A 26,263-nucleotide genomic window follows, 5' to 3' on the forward strand; every position below is an offset into this window, starting at 1 on the left:
ACCTACTGAAGTGTATATTGTTAGCACTGTTAGTTAATGTTGTGTTAACACTAAGAGAAATGTTCTTGAGTATCTTTAATATAATCATTGTAAATAGACCTTTTGTTTGTTTTTCTGTTCATTCAATCTGCTACCCAGGAACTTCAGGTAAGATGATGCTGTTTTTAATTCAAATATGCTAGTAGATGTTTTGCATCTTTGCAGATTTATAACAATATAACTGCTTTTTTCCTCCCTTCCAGAATATATATGCTTATTTGTGTGCATATTTCCATTTAGGTGTGTGATATAAGAGGTATTTTTCTTGGCTGCTCTAGTATGGAAATGTTTTCTAAAATGTAAATACATTTTTAAAACTTTTATATGCCTAGTTCTGAAAGTTGCATGATTATAACTCAGAGAAGTGGAGTTTTCAAATCTGATCTATGGCAATCCTATTATTTCTCATTAAGTGATTGCACAACTGGATGGGTTTTATTGTTAAATTCTTGTATTAAAACTGAAATCGGCGGGTGTGAAGGCTCCCACCTGTAATCCCGGCATTTTGGGAAGCCGAGGTGCCAGATCACTTGAGGTCAGGAGTTCAAGACCAGCCTAGCCAACATGGCAAAACCCTGTCTCTACTAAAAATACAAAATTTAGCCACTCCTGGAAGTGCACACCTATAATCCCAGCTACTCAGGAGGCTGAGGCAGGAGAATCCCTTGAACCCAAGAGGCAGAGGTTGCAGTGAGCCAAGATCACACCACTGCATTCCAGCCTGGGCAACAGAGCAAGACTCTGTCTCAGAAAAAAAAGTGAAATTAACAATTTGCATCTAACCATATACCATATATACTTTCAATTGAATCTTTTTTCCCCCCAGGAATTAAAGGCTATCTCTATCTCTGTGTAGTGACTAGATAACTTTTCATCCGAACCAGGGCCCTTTTGAGAGTAAAAGGGGGTACTAATAATATTTATGCCCAAACAATAGGCATTAAAACCGGGATCATCCTGGACAAAGTGGCCTATGATCGGTCTCTATCTATGTATATCAGACTTACTCTAAGTAGAACATTTGGGGGAGTATATTTTGACCACAGTGTACCCAAATTTCTTCAACAATAATTCTTGTTTGACAGAGTTCCAATATGAAAAAATATGTGTCAAAAAATAGTACTTCTAACATTTCTAGAATGTTTAATCATTAATACTTTCCCATCTCAGTATAAATTCTGAGTGGTTTTTAAGTTTGATAACTGACATATACAGAGCATTCCTCTGGACTAGCCATCCTCTGCATTTTCTCACATGTAGGAAACTGTTTTGACTTTTCACTTTGTATGTAACATAAAATACAAATCTGACGTTTGGGGGAGAGGAAGGATGGAGGGTGGGTCTCCCACTAGGGCCATGCTGAGAAAGCCTGGTTGAGTTTTAATCACCATGGACTTTAACCAGGGCCAGACTGCAACACTGTTCCATCTCAACCTCTCAGCCACCACCAGGGGAACCATTTCAACACCCTTACCTCTAATGGAGATGCTACATCCTCCAGCAAGACAGCCAAACCTTATTCCTGCAAGAACAGCTTTCCCTGCCTTCCTATTTTCACACCTGATTGGTTCAGGTCTTCCCCAGAGCTGCCACCAAACCAGCACTAGCAGTGACCTGTGCCTGGTGTCGCGTTCTCCCACCTGGAAGTCTGTATTCCTCTGTAAGCTCATGGTTCTGTCTCAGGTGCAGTGTGGGAGACCTCCGGAATCACAGCCTAAGATAGTTCATCCAACCCTTCCAGTCATTTGGCACAAGAGAGTCAGTTTTGTGAATTTGTGTTTGTATATTTTTCCCTATAATTTTCACATTCTTCTCTTTTTACTCTGTATAGTTAGTATTCTGATTTTTCTGTATTTTTTTCCTCTCTTTACACATTGGGTTTTCCTTTTTCTTCCCAGAACTTTTGCCTCTTTCATATATATATTTTTTTATTTTCTCACTGCAATGGCTATTTTTAAAATCCCAGGATAACAGTTAGCCATTTTCCATCAGAAAAAAAGAAAAAATTATGTGGTGGTAATTTAGCACAGCAGATACTGGATGTTAGAAACAATATTCTGAGTCTGCATTCTCTTTTATAATCAAACAGCCCTAAGAGCAATCATAAATATCATATGTGAGGATGAATAATGATAATTTCTATATCTTATCCAGATTGTGCTTAGGATTTGTACCTCTTGCCTTCTACCATGAATAGCCCAAGCAGACTTTGGAAAAGCTACACCTCTGTTATATGACAGATCTGTGAGAATGGCAACTTGTTTCATTAGGAGACAGACACGACCCTTAAAACAGAGGGAAATCAATAAATCATAATGCTCATAAGTTTAACAGTAACTCACATCTCTCATAGTATGTGGTTCACTGAGCTCTCATCAGAAAAAGTTATTTTATTTTATTTCAATGAACTATCAGGCAGTGTTTCAAATTACCAGTAAATGAAAAGGTTCTGTGCTAGATTTTCCCAGATCATTTGTTTAGGTTAAAATTTGCTCAGTCAGCTGAGTAATATTTTTCTTCCTTTATTTCTGTTTTAACAGAGAGAAAAATAAAACCCAAATCCATTTCTAGAAAAAAGAAAAGTTATGTTATCAAATACACTTGTTTAATAACTGATGGTTTGTAGAGAAAGTCTGAATGCAACTAAAAGCTTTCTTTAACACTTACATGGCCACTTAAGCTAGTTCTCAGTAATTCAAAATATACAAATCAACATTATTATTTGAGGCCAGGTGCAGTGGCTCAAGCCTGTAATCTCAGCACATTGGGAGGCCAAGGCGGGTGGATCACTTGAGGTCAGGAGTTCGAGACCAGCCTGGCAACATGGCAAAAACCCAGTCTCTACTAAAAATACAAAAAATTAGCCTCGCATGGAACCTGGAAGGTGGAGGTTGCAGCGAGCTGAGATCACGCCACTGCACCACTCCAGCCTGGGCGACAGCAAGACTGTCTCAAAAGAAGAAAAAAAAAACAGTAATAGGCCGGGCGCAGTGGCTCACGCCTGTAATCCCAGCACTTTGGGAGGCCGGGGTGAGTGGATCACGAGGTCAGGTAATCAAGACCAGTTTGGCCAACACAGTGAAACTGTCTCTACTAAAAATACAGAAAATTATCCGGGTGTGGTGGCACGTGCCTGTAATCCCAGCTACTCAGGAGGCTGAGGCAGGAGAATGGTGTGAACCTGGGAGGTAGAGGTTACAGTGAGCCGAGATGGTGCTGTTGCTCTCCAGCCCAGGCGACAGTGCGAGACTCCATCTCTAATAATAATAATAATAATAATAATAATAATATTTGGTACCAAGTCCAGGAAATTAACAATTTTCTACACTGCGACAATTATTTAAAGAATAACCTAAAGCAAAAGTTAAGGTGTTGCCGCTCTGGCCTCTGCATAGTGCATGATCCATCAGACTTTGCCCAGCTGCTCTGATAGTCTTTAACTCTGCATTGTGTCTGTGAAAACCGCTGTGGCAGAAATAGGCTGGAATGTTTACCTAATGCTCTTCCACTAAATACCCAAAGGATTCTGGAATGTGCTACAAGCATAGCTCCTACATTTTTCTCCTTCTGAAAACAGTACTAAACAGGGGCTGACCTCAGGGTGGTGGGAGTGGGTGACACCTCTTTTGAAGTTTTCATACTAATGGTCTCTTTCCTACAGATTTTTGAAAACAGATCATTGGTAGTGTTTACCAAAATCAACTTTTTAAAAAATGTAATTATTACCCACCATGCCAAAGAAAAGTATGTCATCACTTCTACCTGTGACTTCACATGAGTTTACATGAAAATAGTGTGCTAAATTTTACTCCTTTTCACATCGGGTAAACAAGAGTTTTGATACCAAAGTAGATGAGGGCCTGAGAGTTAATAATGACCATATTTGTTCCTAAGCTGTGACTAATTGAATGTGTGAACATGTGAGTGCAAGAGGATTTTGGCATAAAAAAAAACTGGCTGATGGTGTGATTTCAGGGTGAGAGTATGGACAATTTCAACTGGGGAGTGCGCAGACGTTCTCTGGACAGCCTGGACAAGTGTGATATGCAGATTCTGGAGGAGCGCCAACTGTCAGGAAGCACTCCCAGCCTGAATAAAATGAACCATGAGGACTCCGATGAGTCATCTGAGGAGGAGGACCTCACAGCCAGCCAGATCCTGGAGCACTCAGACCTAGTAAGTAGCAGCTCTCCCACTCTAGGAACTGGGAGGCTCATTTTTTGTAACTAATGCAGGAGTCTAGTTTCCAGTTGCAGCCAAGGAAACTTTCCACAGCTGCTGAACTAAAATCGGAACTGTCAGGTGGTGTCTAATGGGTTCTAACTGGCAAAGTCTTCTCTGTAGGTTGCAGATGGAAACAAAGACTGGGGTCCATGTGATTCACCCTGAAAGCCACCAGATCTGTTGAGGCCTAGATTTTTCACAAATGCTTTTATGATTCTGGAATCTTGTTAAAAATTCCCCAGATCTCTAAAGTGTGGAGATATGACAGACGTTTTGATGTGATGATCTGAAAATGCCTGGATTACTAACTGCTATGTTTAAGGTCCAAAAATGGTGAAATGTGGAAGTTTAAAAATTAAGACGTATTAACCAACAACTAGAGAATTGGAGCTTTTAAAGAAAGAGAACTTCACACTATGTTTAATTTCCTTTGTGTTTTAAACAGATCATGACTCTCTCCCCCTCTGAAGAGACAAATCCCATGGAGCTGCTCACCACAGCCTGTGACTCGACCCCTGCAGACCCTCATTCCTTTAACACCAGAATGTCCAGCTTTGATGCTTCCTTGCCTGATATGAATAATCTGCAGATTTCTGAGGGTTCAAAGGTGAAGAGATTTTAACAATGATGATTTATACTTCCCTTAAAACACTTTATAAAAAAAAAGCACTTCAAATTTTCTGAGAATTCTTAAGGGGTCTCAAGTAGAAAGACTATCTTTATCTTTTTCTTTCTCTCTTTTTTAAAATAATAGAAGTTTGTACACCTGAGCCTATGTTTTGAAGTTGTTTTACCCCCACAAACTTGAGCAGCCATCTTCTTCTTGGCTGAAAGACTTGATTTGAGGTCTTTCTAAAATGAGACATTTTGCATGAACACTGCTGGTGGATGGCAAAACCAGTGGTGTATGTCTGAGATCGCTGTGACTGGGAAACTGCTGGTCGTTGTCATGAATTTTATAAAACAATATACTAAGTGAGGTGTGGGTGTATGCACGTATTTGGGGAAATTTTTTCCTATGTAGGAAACAATTATACAATGTGTACATTGATTCAGTGGTTGCCTTTTGGCATACTATCAGAATTTTTAATGTCGATCACAGTCTTATGCCAGATTCGCACAAAACTCTTCTCTCCAGAGTCTGTGAGGAGAAAAGTAACTAATAGATGTAATTTTCTTAATTTAAAAAAATCTAACAGTGTATATTTCATTTAAAGTTTATTTTATTAAAATGTCCTGAAAACCATCCACTTGCATGCTTTGCCCACATCTATGCCCATCAGTATAGAACTGTGTTTCCTTTTAGTAGAAATACCAAAATAATCAATTGCTGTTAAGATAGAGTCAAGCACTCTCTATCATGAGTTTGGTTACAGTTGTGCAAGTTCAAAAGAAAAAATAAAATTGAAAAAAAATTTATAAAAGTATATTCCTTCCGACACTTCTAATGGAAAAATATAATATTGGCTATTCTATATTCTCTGATAGTATAGTAAAAATAGATCAGAAATCTAGGAAAATCTATGTGCTTTAAACCAAGGGCAATCACCAAATTATAATTACCTAAAAATATTGAAGCTTAAATAGTAATTATTTCTAAAATTGCTTCGTTGCACAGGTACTACAATCAGGATTCTTGGAATTAGCAGAGTTCTTTTTTAGCCAAAAGAAAAAAAAAAAAAGCCCAGAAAGAAAAGTTGTCTAAGTTAAAATTCTAAGATTATGAAATTAAATTTCATAGAAAAAACATAACAAAGTATATGTGAAGTTATTAGCATTTGATATTTGTCAATGTCAATATGGTCATTTTCTCCACTTTTCTATTTTGAATGCTAAAAACATATAGACTTCTCATAGAAAGTACTACTTAAGGCCAGGCGCTTTGGCTCACACCTGTAATCTCAGCACTTTGGGAGGCCGAGGTGGGTGGATCACGAGGTCAGGAGTTCAAGACCAGCCTGGCCAAGATGGTAAAACCCTGTCTCTACTAAAAATACAAAAAAATTAACTGGGCTTGGTGGCGGGTGCCTATAATCCCAGCTACTCAGGAGGTTGAGGCAGAGAATTGCTTGAACCCAGGAGGTGGAGGTTGCAGGTAGCTGAGATCACACCACTGCACTCCAGCCTGGGCAACAGAGCGAGACTCGGTCTCAAAAAAAAGAAAAAAATAAAAGTAATACCTAAGTAATAGATCTCATCCTATCAGGAAAAGTCAAGTCCCATTTCTGAAGAGCTCTCCCTGTTTTTCACATAAGTTGCATTTCTGCAATGTTTGATATATCTATGATATTAGAGAAAATAAAAGGTATTTTAATAAGAACTCATCCGTTCTCTAATGGATTAAATGTATGTACACTAATAACCTGGACCAGGAACCAGTGGCCAGCCTCGTTGGCAGCACTGTAGTTTTAAAAAGCAGATATGGATCAACATCTGAAACTCAGTATTTACCAGCAATTCCTCCAAAGACATGAGATATCTTATTTCCCTAATATATTTTTGCCATTCCTGGTAATTTTCCCTATTAATTCTAGAGTCGAAGTATAATATATATCTTTTATATATATATATTTACACACTGAATGAGTGAACAGATGTTAACTCGAGATAAAGCTCTAATTCATATACACTTCTATTTTGCCTTGCTTTTGTTTTGTTTTAAGAAAATGACTCACTGTAACATGTACATCTTTCTTCCTCCCGCTTCTGATCTGTAATCCAGTTGCCTTCCTTCCTCTCCTAAAGAACAATCAGTCCTCCTTTTTCCCCTGGCCCAGGCCCAAACCCAACCTCTTTTTCCATTTTACTTGCTATGTCTCTTTCCTGCCTCTCACTGATCCTGGTTCTGCCCGCCCTAGAGCCCTTTCATTGTACTGTTCATTCCACATTTTGTAGTCAGGTAAGAGCAGATACTCATATCTGTTATCTTTAGGGGGTATTCTCAAGGGTAAAGCATACATGCAAATGGATCTTAGAGCATCCCCTATATGGAAAGACCAAGCAACCCAGCAGGCTTAGGGAAGGACTCTGGATCACTTGTGCACACCACAGGTATCCTGGGCATCTACTGTGCCAGGCCCTGATGATTCTACATTCCATTGGTAAAGGGGTTCTATATTAGAGAATTAACTCTGGATAGGCTTGCTTTAGAAGGCTGGGTTTGGACAATGAAAGGAGTTCTGAATCCTAACGCAGTGTTTCTTGTCCCAGCTCCAACTCTGATTTTGGACCTGATATTAGACAAGTCCCTTTCCCACATGGAGCATTGTTTCCTCATCTGCAAAATGTGGAGGTTGGACTGGAGGTCTTGATGGTCTTTTCCAAGTTGAGCGTTCATACCCTGTAAGCATGGGCCAAGTATGAAAATCTACTGGGAGCCCCTTTGGGGACTGTTATGAAAGAGATTGAAAAGAAGATAAAGAATGAACAGTACTTCAGAGAATTCCTGAGTCCAGCCTAGAAACAGACTATACTGTAGCTAGAAAACAAATGTCCCCGTTTCTATCACCATCAGCATTTCGGTCTCTCTTATTTGTTCCTTAGTTGAACAGGTTGTCCTGTATGTATTCTTACACATTGGGGGATTCTTTTGTCTTTTTATTCTTCCAGGGTGAAGCTGTTCATGAGGAGGAGGACACCACTGTGCATGAGGATGATCTTTCTAGTTCTATCAATGAACTTCCAGCAGCTTTTGAATGCAGCGACAGCTTTAGCCTGGACATGACTGAGGGGGAAGAAAAAGGCAATCGGGCGCTGGACCAGTTTACCCTGGCGAGGTAATGGAGCCCTTGGCTGATGTGAGTGGTGTGAATGTGCATGGTACATTGTGTGGCATTCACACTCAAGTTAAATGTCACCCTTGCACTGCTGGGACATCCTAATGAGGGAGTTCAAAGTGACATGTATCATGGCGGGCTCTCAGCTGAGTTAGAGTCATCCAGTCCCATTATAGGGCCTCATGTGGAATGAAGAAGGGACACTTACATATGAATTCATAAGGCCAGAAAGCAACATAAAAAGCAAAGGAAGAGCCTGGGAACACGGTCCAGACCTTGGAAGCTTTGAAGATAAGCAAGACTTGGCAAGCCTTGGAAATAAGCTCTTTCCATGTGGAGTTAAAACACTGGAACAAGAGGCTCTTTATACAGTAAATACCTACTCTTTAAGTGGGTGTCTTTTGGCCTGGTGGCTGATATTTCTGAGACTAGTGAGATATAGAAACAGAAAAAAAAATGTGAAGAGAAATAGATAAAAACATCGGAGGTTAGACTAATCCAGCATCTAGAATAAATCACAAATAGTAATGCTACAGATCTACTTCAGGAGAAGAAAGTTGAGATCCTAAAATTACTCTTCTGAAAGTTGAAAATAAGAACTAAGTAAAAGCTTCTGATATGCTAGACAAAGGCCTTCTGTTACAGTAAGCAATGTCTGTCCATCAAAGGAAAAGGTTAAGGTGATACCTAGAGAAGAATTTGACCTTTCATTTTTGATTCATTATCTCTTCTTTCTTCCTGCCTCTCTGTCTCTCTTTCCCTACGTATCTCTGGTTTCCTTGTCTCCCTCCACCTTTGTCTTCCAGGCATTTGTGCATATGCATTTATTAATACTCTCCCTCCAGAAAGGAAAAATTAGAAGATTCAAAATTTATATAATTTTTCATAATGAAAAATGAAGAATGAAACTGCCAAAGCATAGGACTGTGGTTTACTTTGGGGCATGGCCTCTGTGAAAGTGAGAGGCATTGCTGAAGGCTAAAAGAGGTACCAAGTCTATAGAAAGGGAATCAGAAATGGAGGAATCACAGAAATTCTAGAGGTGCAAATTCTATTTCCTCGAATCATGAAAGAATCTCAGTGACCTCTTGCCAGGTGTGGTGGCTCACACCTGTAATCCTACCACTTTGGGAGGCCGAGCTGGGTGGATCACTTGAGGCCAGGAGTTCAAGACCAGCTGGCCAATATGGTGAAACACTGTCTCTACTTAAAATACAAAAATTAGCTGGTCATGGTAGCACACGCCTGTAGTCCCAGCTACTCTGGTGACTGGGGCATGAGAATTGCTCGAACCCGCGAGGCAGAAGTTGCAGTGAGCCGAGATCACGCGACTGCACTCCAGCCTGGGCGACAGAGCGAGACTCAAAACAAACAAACACACCAAAAAGAATCGCAGTGACTGCTGAGTGAAAGCCAAGACCCCAAAGCAACTTCAAAAGGAAGCGGGGGTAGAATAGCTACCACATTTTGCTGACTCTCAGGGTGAGAATTTATAAAACCCGGTATAGGATGAGAAGGACATCACTTCTTGACATAGTCATTTTCATTTCTTCCAGCTTTGGAGAAGGTGACAGGGGAGTCTCTCCCCCTCCCTCGCCCTTCTTCTCAGCCATCCTTGCCGCCTTTCAGCCCACAGCCTGCGACGATGCCGAGGAGGCCTGGCGCAGCCACATCAACCAGCTTATGTGCGACTCAGACGGCTCCTGTGCTGTGTATACATTTCATGTGTTCTCCTCCTTGTTTAAGGTATGTGTGCTCACTGAAAGTGCAGAGGACTTAGTTTCTAAGGGGAGCCAGGTAGCTTCGAATTTAAGGAAAGGTTGTTCTTTTGTTCTGGGGTTATACTACTGTATTTTCTCTTCCAGACACCCCTAAATTTCCTCTGACTTAAAAATTTCTTCTATTTACCCTTAATCTCATCACCCTTCTCAACATGGTATTGGTGATTTAGGCTGCCATGAAGTACCTTTCATTCCTGCCTTTCTTGGTGTTACTGACATCACCAGTCTTCAGCAGCCATAACATTGGGACCGTTAAAAGAATCTTCTGCCAGGCCTATCCTCCATCCCACCCCCCTTTACCTCTCTTTCGTTTTTATTACTTTTATCTTTCCTTTCCTTGTCTTTTCTCAGTTTCCGACTCTATGAATTCCTTAGCATGCCAGCCATAGCTGTGAACACTTTCTTACTCCCTTGAGTTGCTTTTGAACAGATGAAAAGTCATTCTTGCTGTTGTAGCAGGTTGCTGTGCACTGCAGATTTCGTCTTATGAAATGGGAAAATGCCACCTACTTGGTAGCCCTTAAGAATCAGGCCAGTCTAACAACTGCCTCTCCTGCATGAACCACAGCCCCACTGTCCATAGTGTCTTTGTGCAAACTGTAATGAATGTCCCTGCCTCCAGAGGGGTGCAGTACCACACTTGGCCAGCAGAGTGCAGGTGGGATTTCAACCCCACTTCCAATCCCTCAGCCAGACACCCTAGCATCTTGCCCACACAGCTCTCTGTGGCAGTCTCATGTGTGGACACCTTAAATCTCGCTTGTTACCTCATAACATAATTACAATGACTGCTTCCCATTAACTCCTCTATGCATCTTTCTGTAAACTTTTATCCTCCAAATTTCATCAAATAATTGGCAGGAGCAGGAGGCGGCAAAAGAAACATGCCTTGCTGTGAAGAAACACCAGAGCTCTTTGAAGGCCATTGCAGTTAACTAGAACTATGTCTGAGCTTGAAGCAGATACTGACTGTGAAAATGGCACTGCTGGGAATAATGAGGCCTGGAAGCTACGAAGATGAGGTTGTAGGGGAAGATTTGTTGATGTAGAAACATGGTTACCAATATTCTAGTTAAAGAGAAAGCTAGTTTAAATATATATATGTGTGTGTGTGTGTGTGTGTGTGTGTGTGTGTGTGTGTGTGTGTAGATAGATAGATAGATAGATAGATAGATAGATAGATAGATAGATTAGTATTTCTTTTTTTTAAATGCCTAGAAAATAATGAAAATGGCCGGGCGCGGTGGCTCAAGCCTGTAATCCCAGCACTTTGGGAGGCCAAGACGGGCGGATCACGAGGTCAGGAGATCGAGACCATCCTGGCTAACATGGTGAAACCCCGTCTCTACTAAAAAATACAAAAAACTAGCCAGGCAAGGTGGCGGGCGCCTGTAGTCCCAGCTACTCGGAAGGCTGAGGCAGGAGAATGGCGTGAACCCGGGAGGCGGAGCTTTCAGTGAGCTGAGATCCGGCCACTGCACTCCAGCCTGGGCGACAGAGCGAGACTCTGTCTCAAAAAAAAAAAAAAAAAAGAAAAGAATGAAAATTATACACCAGAATATCATTGTATCTTCTCAGGGTAATGAAATTTGGGGTGTTTTTTATTTCCTTATTTTTTTTTTATTTTTTGGGGGGTGGGGAGACAGAGTCTTGTTCTGTCACCCATGCTGGAGTGCAGTAGCATGATCTCAGCTCACTCCGCCTCCCAGGTTCAAGCGATTCTCCTGCCTCAGCCTCCCGAGTAGCTGGGATTACAGGCATGAGCCACCGTGCCTGGCCAATTTCCTATTTTTCTATAATAAAAAACGCTTTTCTTTCAGCGTTTTCTTAAGCGTATTTTTTCATAACTCATTAGACAGAACTCCCATGGATAATATAAGGGGAAAAAATGGAAAGGAACTATCTAGTTCCAACTTTGAATAGACTTGAATTTTGGATGAATGACCAGACAGAACAGTTAGAATGTAGTTAAACTTATATAACTGTTGAGTTCTGTATATCATGAGTTTATCATGGGAGAGGGACAGTAATTTAGTTGGACTGAGAGAAGGGGCCCTCAAATCACCTACAGGAAGAGCCATGGCCGAAGGGAAAGGCAGGAAAATAAGGAATGATATATCAAAATTGCAAAACTGAAATTATGTCCCTCTTAAATGGGTTGTTAAGAAGTCTTGGGGAGTAGGAGACCCCATAGGTAAATCTGCCTTAAAATATCATTTCAGCATTTCAGTAGCCAGTGTCCCTTGACCTCGGTTCTGCTCTGAGGTCAATGGCATTGCAGCAGGTTGCTGTACATTGTAATTTCTTTTTATGGTATGGGAAGGTGCCTCCTACTTAGTAACCCTTAAGAATCAGGCCAATCAGCCAGGCACAGTGACTCACGCCTGTAATTCCAACACTTTGGGAGGCCGAGGTGGGAGGACCACCTGAGGTCAGGAATTCAAGACCAGCCTGACCAACATGGTGAAACCCTATCTCAACTAAAAATACAAAATTAGCTGGGCATGGTGGCACATGCCTATAATCCCAGCTACTCGGGAGGCTGAGGCAGGAGAATCACTTGAACCTGGGAGGCAGAGGTTGCAGTGAGCCGAGATCACACCACTGCTCTCCAGCCTGGGCAACAAAGTGAGACTCTGTCTCCATTAAAAAAAACAAAAACAAAAAAAAAGATTACTTATTAATCTGTTATTCTAGTGAGCAGAAGGTTAGGCAAAACTGAAATAATCTATTTTAAATAATTTCAAATTCAGGATGACATATTTTTAGCTAACATAAAAGTGAACTCTGTTTTTGAGCCTGGAGGCCCTTCTTATAATCCATTTTTGGAGAATTATATACCAGTAGTGCAGATAGCTACTTGGACTGGTTAACTTGGAGTCTTACTTGTAGTGCTCTTTCAACTTCTTCAATTTACTCTAAGTGAAAACCTAGTAGAAACTTCAATGGGCACATTAATGTCATGTCTGAGATTAACCTGGGGCTGGAGGAGATGTTAGATTTAAGACAAAACAATTGGCTGCTAAAAAATAAGAATTCTAGAAATATTTTGAACATTAAGCCAGATTGAAAATTTAAAGCAAACTACCAGAAAGCTACTATTTGAGATAAATTTAATGTTAAGGATTGAGAGGCAAAGCAACTTACTATATTTTTCTAAAAGTTTTTTTTTTTTTTTTTTTTTTTTTTGAGATGGAGTTTCACTCTTGTTGCCCAGGCTGGAGTGCAATGGCACGATCTCAGCTCACTGCAGCCTCCACCTCCCAGGTTCAAGCGATTCTCCTGCCTCGGCCTCCTAAGTAGCTGGGATTATAGACATGCACCACCACACCCGGCTAATTTTGTATTTTTAGTAAAGACGAGGTTTCACCATGTTGGTCAGGCTGGTCTTGAACTCCTGACTTCAGGTGATCCACCTGCCTTGGCTTCCCAAAGTGCTGGGATTACAGGCGTGAGCCACCGTGCCCGGCCTCTAAAAGCTCTTTTTAAAGAATGATTAATAATACATATTTAAGTTTGGCTGTTATGAGTCATTTTTATTAGAGTTATTGGATTATTCATGCTTAATTTGACAGTCCTGCAGAATACTTTGTCTCTGCCTAGAACGGTCATCTCCCCTTGTCCCTGGGCTGCACTCCCAGTTACATTCAAAGCCCTGATTGGGTGTCACTTCAGTGAGTAAAGCCTTCCCTTACTTCTTTCTCCCTGCCCCTGGCACCTCGGGATTTTGTGCTTGCATCCGTTACACTTGTGATGCTGTATGGTAATAACTTGTTTAGGTGTCTGTCTGCCATGAAGAGGGCAGGTGCTTAGTAAATGTAGGAAGAATAAATGGAAACCTTCAACACACAGCTTCTAACTTCATGTCAGTAGACCAGCAGGTTCATTACCAAGACTGACAGGTCAGCCATGGCCCACAGCTGCAGACACCGTCTAGCCTGACTTCCTCTCCCACCTACCCAGGTATGCAGGTAGCATAAGGAAGGCAGAAGGGAGGCCCTGTCTACACCCTCTACCTGCCTGGCACCTGGCAGTCCACCAGTTGAGATGCTGGTGAGGCATAAAGAGAAAAGAGTTGTATGGGATGGTGATTTCTTGGTGGAAAAAGAGTACAGTGAAGTCAAACTAGCCTTTGAAGTTAAACCTACCTAGGTTCAAATTCCAGTTCTGGCCACTTACTAGCCTTCTAGGCCTGCAGACAGTCCTTACGTTCTCCAAGCCTCAGTGTCCTCCATGGTACAATGGAAGTGAAAACAGTGTCTATGAGTTTTATCTTTCAAAGACTACTTATGACAGCTCACATGGAGAAACAGCTCAAGCCATGCATCTAGCAGACTGTCAGCACAGCCTGGCTGCTCCCATTTGGCTGCTCTTCCTCATGGTCATTGGCATGTCCTTTGTGGCCCTGGCCCCACCACAGAGTCTGGATCTTCTGGTGAGAGCCCAGAGGTGACTGACTGCCCACCACAGAGAGGTCTGCAGCCCTGGCACGCCATGAGCCACCTCCACTGGGGACTCTCTAGCCACTTCTGAGAGAATACTCAGATTGCAGGAGAGAGACTAAAGAGAACAAAGCTAACTCCCAAGTGATAAAACTGGCTATAGGACTGAAAGGCCTCAGATGTCCCATCCAGTGTCCTCGCAGAAGATGACCCCTTCCCCTGAGAGGGGCTGATGTGCCATTTGTTGTCTGGTAACAGTTCATTCTCTAGGATCTTTGGCCACTCCAGCAGCAAGGCAGTGGGTTCAGGTTTCACAGCATCCACTGTCCAGAGAGCAACGCAGTTGTGGAGAGAGGGAGAAGAAAGTACTAAAAATTAAAATGCAAATGAGCTGGAAGGTGGGGACAGGCATGGGCCCTGGGGGGACTCATTTGGATTTGAATTTCTTTTTCATCAGTGTATTGAATCAATCACCCTATGGAGCTTATCTGCAGTAATAATAATATAATAATTTTTTAAAATACATACCTCCTGTTTTGCTTTTTAATATTACATTTATACTTAAGAACTTTCTCAACCCTGATCAGATGCTATATGAAAGTAATACTTGAAGCAAAATAGGCATTACTAAAATGCCTATTTTAGTAATGCTGGAAATGAAATACATTAGACCTGCTTTCTGCCTGTTATGAATCATTTGTCATTTCCTTACGATGTCTGTTTACTGTTTCCCAACATTTCCCTGTAAATGTGAATACAATGTTTCCGTGTTTAGTTGGATTTTGGAAGAGGTAGGGAGGAGGTAATTGTGAAAATAATTTGGTTTTAAAAACAAGGAAGTGGTTCCTGTCGGTCCAGTGTGGACATTTTTCCAAGTGTCTCAGTCATCATATTTTCTTCTTGTTGCTCGTGAGAATATCATCATCATGTGTCACATAATGTCATCAAATTATATAATGTGTGATGGAATTCACAAGAAAACAAAACTGAATTTATATCCCCTAAATATCACTGACTTTATATGTGGCTCTGAAGTTCCCTGACAGATCTAGTCTTCACTGTATAAGAAAAAATAAGCCAGGATCTTACCTTATCCTTAGGTAACAAGGAAAGAACTCCACACTATTTGGGGACCTGAATCCTAATCCCACCTCTGCTACTCAACCAGCTATGCAATGGTAGACATGGAATTTCGGTTTCTTTCAGCTCTAACATTGTTAGTTTTGGGTCTTTTATTTAATTGACATAAAACCAACTTACCACAGAGATAGGAGTATGTGATACATTCTACCAAGATTCTCAGATATATCAAATAAATTAAAAAATAAATTATATGCAATATGGTTGGCATTTTTCTAATATAACTTATAAAGAACCAAAAGCCTGCTATTGTTTAGGGGACATGCTAATTTCTCCTTAACAGGATAGATAGTGTTTTTCATGGATTAGGTTTGACAACCCAAAAAGTAGTGATATCATTGGGGAAAGCCAATGCGTAAGGACTGGAATTCTTTTTTTGCTGTTGTTAAATAGTTTGTTCTTTTGTTAACGACATTGTATAGGCTGGGTGCAGCGGCTCCTGCCTGTAATCCTAGCACTTTGAGAGGCTGAGGCAGGAGGATTGCTTGACCCCAGGAGTTGGAGACCAGCCTGGGCAACATAGCAAGACCCCATCTCTACAAAAAAAAAAAGTTTTAAAAGTTAGCTGGGTATGGTAGCACACACCTATGGTGCCAGCTACCTGAGAGGCTGAGGTGAGCTGATTGCTTGAGACCAGGAGTTTAAGGCTGCAGTGAGCACCATGTTTGTGCCACTGTGCTCCAGCCTGAGTGACAGAGCAAGACCCTGTCTCAAAAACAAAACAAAAAACACTGTTTGCTAGAAGTTCAGGGGGGTAAAAGTGTTTTTTGTTTGTTTGCTTTTGTTGGTTTTTTTTTTTTTTTTTTGAGATGGAGTCTTTCTCTGTTGCTCAGCCTGGAGTGCAGTGGTGCGATCTCGGCTCACTGCAACCTCCACCCCCCGGGTTCAAGCAATTCTTCTGCCTCAGCTTACCAAGTAGCTGGGATTACAGGCGCACACCACCATGCCCAGCTAATTTTTTTTGTATTTTTTTTTTAGTAGGGACGGGGTTTCACTGTGTTGGCCAGGCAGGTTTTGAACTCCTGACCTTGTGATCCTCCTGCCTCAGCCTCCCAAAAAAGTGTTCTTATTTTGACACTGACACGGGCACAGTGAATCAGATTCTTCTTAATTATGTTTTTTGTTTTTCCCCTCAGGTAGTGTAGGAGGAGCAGTAACCTTAGGAAGCAATCTAGATTATGGAAGGATTGTCAGCTTTGGAGTCAGACCCATCCTTACTCATTCAGTTACTAGTTGCATGACCTTAAGCGAGTCACTTAACCACTCTTAACCTCAGTTTGTTCATCCGGCGATGAGGATTAATGAGTGATGTATATTAAGCTCTAGGACAGAAGTAGGCTCAGTTGAGACACCTGACCAGACGTGCCCACAGAGGAAGAGAGGTCCCATTCAGCATTTACTACTTTACTCTTCAGAGGCTCAAATGCACAGTTTCCATGCTCTGTCTCAAGGAGCTCTGATCTCGGGAAGCAGAAAAGAGTTACGCCTCTTGACCCTTTTCATCTTGCCCACACTGAAGTAATCTCCTTTTACCAGTCTGACAAACACGCAAGGAAGACTCAGACTCTGATTGGCACTAACCACAAGCGAAAAGAAAAGCAGTGTTGATCAAAAAGATGATACAGGCTGAGCATCCCAAATCCAAAAATCCAAAATGCTCTAAAATCTGAAACTTTTTGAGTGCCAATGTGACACTCGAAGGAAATGCTCATTGGAACAACTCAAGTGGTTATGTATCTGCAAATATTTCATGTCTGAAAAAGTCCAAAACCCGAAACCCTTCTGGTCCCAAGCATTTCAGATAAGGGATACTCAACCTGCACAAGCATCCACGCATTGGGAAATGACATTTCAGGAAGAAACGTTCACACTGAATGATTACTTAGTTGATTTAACGTAAACATTCATTCTGCTCCCCTCCCCCATTACCCTACGGACCCATTCTCATGTAATATGTTTATAAAGATTTCAAAGTAGGGGTTTTCAAACACCGCATGTTCTCACTCATAGGTAGGAATTGAACAATGAGAACACTTGGACACGAAGGGGAACATCACACACTGGGGCCTGTTGTGGGGTTGGGGGAGGGGGAGGGATAGCATTAGGAGATATACCTAGTGTAAATGATGAGTTAATGGGTGCAGCACACCAACATGGCACATGTATACATATGTAACAAACCTACACGTTGTGCACATTATTAAAGCTTAAAGTATAATAAAAAATAAATTAAAAAATAATAATAAAAATAATAAATAATAAATAAAAGTAGGGATTTTTCCCATTAATAATTATGCATTATATTCTTGAAAATTGCTGAGAGTAGATTTTAAGTATTCTCACCACCAAAAAAAAGTCAGGCAGTGCATGTTAATTAGCCCAATTTAGCCATTTCACAGCATGTACATATTTTAAAACATGTTGTACACAGTAAACATATACAATTTTTATGTCAAGTAAAAAAATCAGGGCCGGGCACAGTGGCTCACGCCTGTAATCCCAGCACTTTGGGAGGCCGAGGCAGGCTGATCACGAGGTCAGGAGATTGAGACCATCCTGGCTAACACGGTGAAACCCCGTCTCTACTAAAAATACAAAAAATTAGCCGGGCGTGGTAGCGGGCACCTGTAGTACCAGCTACTCAGGAGGGTGAGGCAGAAGAATGGCATGAACCCAGGAGACAGAGCTTGCAGTGAGCCGAGATTGCGCCACTGCACTCCAGCCTGGGTGACAGAGCAAGACTCCATCTCAAAAAAAAAATCAGTTAATGTAACTGAAATATAAAAACAGAAGCTGCCCCCCCAAATGTTTTTTATCATATATAAGTTGAACTTGACCTTTACAAATGGTCACTATTTTGCCTTGCAGAATATTCAGAAAAGGTTCTGCTTCCTAACCTGTGATGCAGCCAGTTACCTTGGAGATAACCTCCGGGGAATCGGATCCAAATTTGTCAGCTCTTCCCAGATGCTCACCTCCTGCTCTGAGTGCCCTACACTTTTTGTGGATGCCGAGACTGTGAGTATCCCAGTCCTGCTCTGACAGGGGAGGGCCTATGCAACCTACTGTGCAGAACTTCAGGGTAGCATGTTTGTGCTGTGGTTTGTTTTAAAGACACCTTCAGTGTTGTGAGCAGCGCTGTATTGTGATATGACTCCCAAAGGTCTGCAGTATAATTACTGCGCATGGCCAGTCCAGGCCAACGCAGAGCGATTTCACAGAATAAGGAGAAAACTCCACCTCTGCTCCCTCTGCATCCTTGGCAACCGCTCTCTGATGACTCTGACTTTGACAGCTGTGCAGATATGGTCAGATAACCTCCTGGAGCTGACCTAGGCAGTGCCCATGATGCCAGGTTGCCTAGTCAGATGGGTCTTCAGAGGCAACATGCCAATCAGTTTCCCCACCCCCAAGTCTCTAACAGAGAGTTATTGCCCTCTAGATTTGCCCAGCTCAAACTGCGAATGATGAGTTTAAAGGATAATCAAAACAGTCTCTGGCTGATGGCAAATCATGGCTTTATGCATGGAACTCTAACCATGCGAGACTGACGAGCTCCTGGTGGATGGGAGTTGTGTGATACCTTTTTTTTCTATCCCCCATGATATGACAGAATCATCACATGCTCAGTAATTACTGAGGTTTAGAACCAGTGAGGATGTGCTTAGATTTTAAAAGTCTCTTAAGAATCAAGTCCTTCCAAGAACCTGTTTGATCAGTAGCTGTCTTGTAGCAAAGAATACATGAAAAGTCATTCTATCATAAATGACTTAAGGTTTAGATTAAATACAAAATCAGTTTGAAAGTCTTTTTGGAGGTTTGTCTTCACACTGGTTGGAGTATTATTGGGTGATGACAGTAGAAGTCATGTATAAAATGGAAACCATATCTTAGTGTGGGCCTCTATGGAATACTTGGTATGTCTTACCTGCCTATGCTAATATGGGAAAGAGTGAATATTTTCTTAGGAGGCGTGTATTATCAAGCTGGGATTCAATTGCAATTGCAGCTGATAGTTGAGCAAAATTCCAAATTTCACAGCTTATTAAAATGGATGGCACTTGTACCCCTTTTACATCACTTCTAAATATACTTCTGTTTTCTGTATAGCTGTGCCTTTGTGTTGATACCTCTCTAGTTGTTTTAATACCAGTTATTTTCCTGTCTTTAGCTCCTTTCATGTGGACTTCTAGACAAGCTCAAGTTCAGTGTGTTAGAACTGCAAGAATATTTGGATACCTACAACAACAGGAAAGAGGCCACACTCTCAGTAAGTGTTTGTTTCTATGCATGTGCAGTCAGTTAAAACCAAATGAATCCAACCACTCTGAGTTCTTGGGAGGTGTTGTGATTAACCTAAGATGTGCTCTTTAGGGAGTAGAAGGCAGACTTCATCTTTTCCCTTGTTAAGGATTACAATTCCAATTTAATGGTGGTAGGACTGTATACAATATTAATTGTATTAAAAATGGTATCTACAAAAGAGAAATTTTTCAGCATTCACTTTTAGCCCTACCAAGAAATTGGGAAGAAAAAAAAAAATGGGTATCTGCTTGATATGTTACTTACCAATGTTATAACTTATCCCAGAGATTTGAAATTGGTGATTACTTCCTTCCAGTGTTAGCCTTACCCAAAACTAGCTGTGGTGGATCTCCTGTCTGTTCTCATAGCCACTCTTAGAGCCAGTCCCCAGGGTTTCTCTTGACCTCAGCTCTTGCTCTTTACTTTTTTCTTTCTTCATAGATCTAGATTGTAAAATGTTAGAGACAGAAGTGATCTAGAAACCATCCATGCCGGCCACCTGTTTTCTGAGAGATGCACAGTTGGAGGCCCAGAAAACTCAGTGGTTCAATAATAATTGTATGCAGTGTGTATTGAGCACTTTCTATAATATGCCAGGCACTATAGAAAAAGCATGGGTTTTGAAGTCAGATTGACTTGAGTCTAAATCACAGCTCAGTTATTTAAGGGTTAGTCACCTTGGATAAGTGACTTGCCATCTCTCATCTCAGATGCATCATCTGTAAGCCCTTGGTAATAATAACTAATTTGCAGGATTGTTGTGAAGATAAAACAATTATAATAGTCATGGCAGCTATCATTTCCTGAGTCCTTTCTATGTGTCCAACAACCTGCTAAGAGTTAAATCTCTTAAATTATATGGTTTAATGCTCACAACTACCCTGAGAGTTGCTATTGTTACCCTCGTTAGCTAGCTAGGAACTGGGTGGGATTGAAACCCAGAGCTGTGGGATTCAAAGGCCCGTGCTCTTAACCACATCATGATACTGCCTTGAAAATAGAAATAATATCTGTAAACTGACCAGCACAATGCCACATAAAGAGAATATGTTCATTGTAAAGTTACTGGTTTGGAGTTTATTGCTATTGCTGTTATTGATGTTATCTTGACCTGCCCAAGGGCAAGAGTTCTAACTTTCTACCGTAACAATTATCTTTGTCTTCTATTTCTGTGGCCTTTTACCTGCCACTGTTTTCAGGTTCTCAGTCATCACCGGTAAAAGTAATCTTTTTATTCTGGTTGGTGAACTAATCTAGCCTTTAACGTCAAGTGTGAACTTCAGTTCCTCAATGCTCATTGTTTTCTGCTCAAAGGTTCCCTTTCACACCTGTGGTAGTTACTATCCCAGATGCTTAAGACTGGCAGGATCTCTCAGTAGCTGAGCTATTACCATAATAGCCTTCCTTATAGTGAAGGAGATCAGCCCCATAGCACATGCAGCCACCGCAGCATAACAGAAGTAGATGTGTCCAAGTCAGGTCATGTTGACCAGAATCACCCAGCCTGTGAGGAAGTATTGGTCCTGTCTTCTAACCCCAATCATATGGAAGATTTCTAGCCATAATATATTCATTTATACATAAATTAGGAACAGTGTGGTGAAACCATTCGCTAGGGCAACACAGTATAATATTGAAATTGTATTTTTAGATGACCATCACTGAACCCATATAAACAGATACTTTTAATTTCCAACAGTTCATCTTTAACCCCCAAATACGACCCTTTTCAAAAAGTCATTACAGCACAATTTCATTTTACTGTCATTAGAACTTTAATGAATTTTTCCTAACAGAATTGATACTAAAAATGTTCTCAGAACATTGCTGAATTTACCTATGTCTGCCCCTCTCTTTCTGATAACAGTGGCTTGCAAATTGCAAGGCAACATTTGCAGGAGGATCAAGAGATGGAGTAATTACCTGTCAGCCAGGGGACTCCGAAGAAAAGGTAATAAAAGCCTGTTAGAATGGGTCTCTTGTGTGCTCTGACATTGTGTGTTAGTTTTGGTCTACCCAAGAAGCCTGGAACTTGAGAAAAGAAGAGGCAGAATGAATCACCCCAAACATTTACATGAAACCAACAGAGTAAGACAGAATGACATTCCAGCATGAACGTGTGTTGATGGGATTTTGGGGGGTTTTCTTCGTTTTGGAAAAGTAGAGGTATAAAATAACCTTTTTTTGCTGGATACTGTCTAACTATACTAATAATTTCCTAATAAATTTATTCTTAATTCAGATTATAAAGCCAAATTTCATTAATTCTTCACTGAACCACTTAGTTTCTTTAATGAAGGAAGTTTCTCTAGACCTTTCAGCAGTCACTGTAAAACAGATTTTCTCGTTTAGAATTGCTACACACCTCAGACCAGTGTGCCATACTATAAAGGAAATTAAAGGACAGAGTAGGAATGGATGAAAATCATTCTTTCTGCAGTCACGTATTGAGTGCCTCCTGTATGGCAATCATGAGCAACTGACAAGGCCTCTGCCCTTGTGGAGCTTCTGATTTTGTCAGCGAGACAGACATCAGTGAAACAGTCATACAGCTATTAACTGCAACAAGGACCATCAAGGACAGGAAAGAAGAGGAAGCTGAGAGATCACAGAGCAAGGCTGCCTGATCCGATGGGGAGGGCAGTTCTGGGAAGGGTTCTCCGTGAAAGTAACATCTTGGCAGAGATCTAAAATATGAGATAGAGAGAAGTGGGCCTGTAGTCTGTGTAAAGGCCCGGAGGCAGGGAAACCAGGCCTTTCCAAGAACCAAGGAGAGCCCATGTGACTGACAGCACCGAAAGCCCCGTTGAGAAGAGTCTGGAGAACTTAGCAGAAGCCAGCCCATGCAGGGCTTTGGTGTTTAACAGCAATAATAAGCAACTGAAAAGGGTTAACAGTGGGGATGATTAGATCAAGGCTCTCCCACTCTGTCTACTATGGAAATAGCTCAAAGTGGCAAGAGTGGTTAAGGGAACTTAGGAGGCTGCTGCCCCATCTAGGGAGAGAAGGTGTTACCTCGGAATTATGTCATTACTACTGGAAAAGTGTTTTACGTGGCACACCCTCTGGATGATCTGAAAACATCTTCCTGTGTTAGAAACAGTACTTCATTACGTAAAAAGAATCCAGTAAAGTCTGGTTTCTGATCAGAGGTTTGGAGTGAACATTTTCAACCAAACACCAGTGATTCCATTTCAATTGGGTGTTTGTTATTGAGCAAGTTTGCAGCCCTGAGAGTAACACTGTCCATGCCAGCATTGATTGAGTCCCTAGGCAAGCCCCTTGATAAGTTTTAGTGAAGAGATCAGAGATTGAAAAGCAAACTATAAAGCTGACTATAAAATCAGTTTTAGTGAAGAGATCAGAGATTGAAAAGCAAACTATAAAACTATAAAGAGATCAGAGATTGAAAAGGAAAATATCTAAAGAGGGCATTGAAGTAGAGGTTGCATTTCCACATTGCTGCCCTTCTTGAAGATGCACATTTATATCTCACTTTATGGTTTACAGAGCACTTTCACACCCCTTAAGTCAGTTGATCTCTCTGGATGGGAAGCAGGGCGGTAGCATTTGCCCATTCTATAGCTGAAGACACCACAGCTTGACTTATCCGAGGCTCCATGGCTGAGAAGTGACAGGCAGAAATGTAGCTTAGACATAAAGTCTGTCAACATAGGCAAATAATAACTAGTTTGCATACATTCTTAAAATAAGTGTTTAATGACTTATATAATGTCTCCCATAAGCAAAGCAGAATTGAAATATGCTGTTCAAAAATCACAATAAACTCCGGCATTTCCCTCAATCCCTATATATGCATCTGTGACGTCATGTCTCAGATGATTTGTGACTTAGATTTTCACTGAATAACCTGTGCCATTAGCATATCCCAGAAGTAATACATTTTAAAAAATAAAGTATTATCTAGGTTTCAGATTTTATGGCCACCCAGTAGTACTCATGGCTTGTCATTCCAGCCCAGCCCTCCCTTCACTATAATCTGCTGTTAAGACAAATTCAGGCCAGAGAACAGTTAGCAGGTTAGGATTTACTTTGAGCATAAATCTAATCTGGCTTATAGTCTAGTTTGTATAGTAGTATGTAAAACACAATTTGTTTTCTGAAAACTTGGCCTCAATCATCAAATTCTATTATATTCTCTATAACAGAACCTCAGACAGGAAAGTGCATTGATACTTTGCAGATTTCTATGAACAAGGGTTGAAACCAAATCTATTATGTATTTGTTTGTTTGTTTATAGCTTCCTGGTTAACCCTAAAGGATAACCAGAAATTCCAGTTAACCTATCCTGTTTCCCAAACATTCCAACTTTAAAATATGTATTTCTGTTGTGCTTGTGATTTATTTCTATTAAGTTGTTTTACTGAGTTTTAGTTGCTCCCTCCTTTTTACCTGGTTCTTCTTCACCTTCTTCAAACAAATATCTATCTTATTTTTGCTTATTGTTTTTTACCCATTTCCTATTCATGCACCTCTTTCGTTGCTTCTATTTTGTAGTACTTTTTCCTCTCCCTCTCTTTTGTTGTGTTTTTACTAAACCCCAAGGACTCAAAAAATAGACTTCATCTATTTATTCATTTGTTTAGATGTGACAACTCTGTTAGCATTACTATAAAGGCTTGAGAATACAAAAGTAGAAAGAAGAAACTAATGTTTTTGAGTACTGTGCACATGTAATCTCATTTGATCCTTTACAACAATCCTTTGAAATCAGGGTTTTTCCATTTTGCAGCTAAGAAAACTGAAGCTGACAGGCAAAGTCTAAAGGCCATATTCTTTCCATTTGTCCACACTTTCTCTAGCTTAATTTTGGAGGCAAAACATACACATGGGAAAACACTCGAGAATAATTTCCAGCATATATCTAAGTGTCTAATATGGCTTTAGGAATCTGCATGAATAAGGAGGGAAGATGCATAAAACACCCAAGAGGGATGAGAGTGGGATTTACTGGGAAAGCAATAATGGAAGGGCAAATTCTGAGTCTGGTGCTTCCAATGTTTTTGCAAAAACCAACCAAGCTTTGGCCCTATTGTCGATATTAGCTCAGTGTTTCAGAATATTTCCAAATGGCTCCTGGACACACTGGTGACCAGAGAACTCAAGCAGTGACCGGATGTCCTAAGGAAGATGCTTCCAGGCCTACATGTGTAACAATTTTGGAGTCTGTGGTTGATCTGGAAGGCAAAGTATATGCCACCTAACAAAAGAGGTTAGCAATCCTAGCAAGTCAGGCAAGGCAGGGAGATTTGTGTAAGTCATCTGGATACTTGGTTACAGTCTCTGTTTTAATTCGTTAGTAGACCCTGGAAGTAGTCTGGCCACTGGGCATGCAGCTCAAACCTCACACTTTCTAATTCCACCAGCCTTGAGGCATGGCTAGGCACCATGCAGAGTACACAAATCAGGCAGCCTCGGCTCCCATCATAGGTAACACTCAACAAGGCCGGAAATGGGCTGTGAGAGAAAACTGAGGGAAAAAAGTCCTTACACACGAAAGGTGGGCCTTGAGGAGAAATGATTGTGTCTTTCCACTTAAATATCAAGATCTTATATCTAGAGATGTGGAGATATAATTTTGCTGACTAGAGCTACCATTTGGCCTCCAACCCAAAACAAAACCCAACCAATGTCTGGCCTCAGAGCACTGCTTAACTTACCTCTAAGTCATTCTCTCCAACACTCCTGTGTAATCAGGTTCTCTGTCTTCTGGAATGATTTGATGTTGCCAGTTACTCTGAGCACACCCTTGCCTGAGGACATGTAGAATGTGGATAAGTGAACTTATAACTTGCAGAATCTGTGTCTGGATATAAATAGCAATGTGAATATACCGATAATTATTACTCATATCTGTTCTATTTCAGAGAAGTGTGCACTTCATGAAAGGATTAGTGCTTACCCGACTAAACCTAGAAAAGTAAATTCTTGAATAAAGATATCAGTCTGTCAGAGATGGTGACAGTGTACAGACATGCATATGAAAGCTTCTCAACCCCCAAGCCCTACCTAGTCTGGTCCGGTCTTTGCCAGTAGAAAATTCCTAGTCATTCTTAACAGGTGATTTAAGTGAGGATTGCTGTAGAATTGTTTGTGGAAGACAATATATCTCTTTGTTGGGTGCTGAATATTTATTTTTCCAATTTTTCTTCTATTCTTAACATAAAGTTGCAGACATAAAAATAATGAAGAAAGCGTATGCACTGGTGGCTTGTGAACTATAACCAATTCACAGACGTGTTAAGCTTGCACACTATTAACTGACCTTGCATTTAAAAATTTTAAACTTCCACACATACGGCCAGGCACGGTGGCTCACACCTATAATCCCAGCACTTTGGGAGCTTGAGGCGGGTGGTTCACGAGGTCATGAGTTCGAGATCTTCCTGGCCAACGTGGTGAAATATGATCTCTACTGAAAATACAAAAATGAGCCAGGTGCAGTGGTGGGCGCCTGTAATCCCAGCTACTTGGGAGGCTGAGGCAGGAGAATCACTTGAACCTGGGAGGCGGAGGTTGCAGGGAGCCGAGATT

General features: G+C 41.0%; 1 protein-coding gene across 2 annotated transcripts in view; it reads left to right on the plus strand.

The window, feature by feature from the left end:
- The window catches only part of FRY (FRY microtubule binding protein), a 274,104-nt gene that overhangs the window by 234,022 nt on the left and 13,819 nt on the right, over positions 1–26,263 (plus strand). The window contains exons 52-59 of one of the 2 annotated variants that reach the window (XM_025364711.1): positions 139–147; positions 4,015–4,215; positions 4,709–4,870; positions 7,873–8,039; positions 9,596–9,785; positions 18,271–18,420; positions 19,574–19,672; positions 21,575–21,658. In XM_025364711.1, the coding sequence (XP_025220496.1) occupies positions 139–147; positions 4,015–4,215; positions 4,709–4,870; positions 7,873–8,039; positions 9,596–9,785; positions 18,271–18,420; positions 19,574–19,672; positions 21,575–21,658 (1,062 nt within the window). The remainder of the gene's footprint in view (positions 1–138; positions 148–4,014; positions 4,216–4,708; positions 4,871–7,872; positions 8,040–9,595; positions 9,786–18,270; positions 18,421–19,573; positions 19,673–21,574; positions 21,659–26,263) is intronic. The other variant, XM_025364712.1, reaches the window with a different exon arrangement.

Source organism: Theropithecus gelada, chromosome 17 (assembly GCF_003255815.1).
Source record: "Theropithecus gelada isolate Dixy chromosome 17, Tgel_1.0, whole genome shotgun sequence".
In the NCBI taxonomy this organism is placed as follows: domain Eukaryota; kingdom Metazoa; phylum Chordata; class Mammalia; order Primates; family Cercopithecidae; genus Theropithecus; species Theropithecus gelada.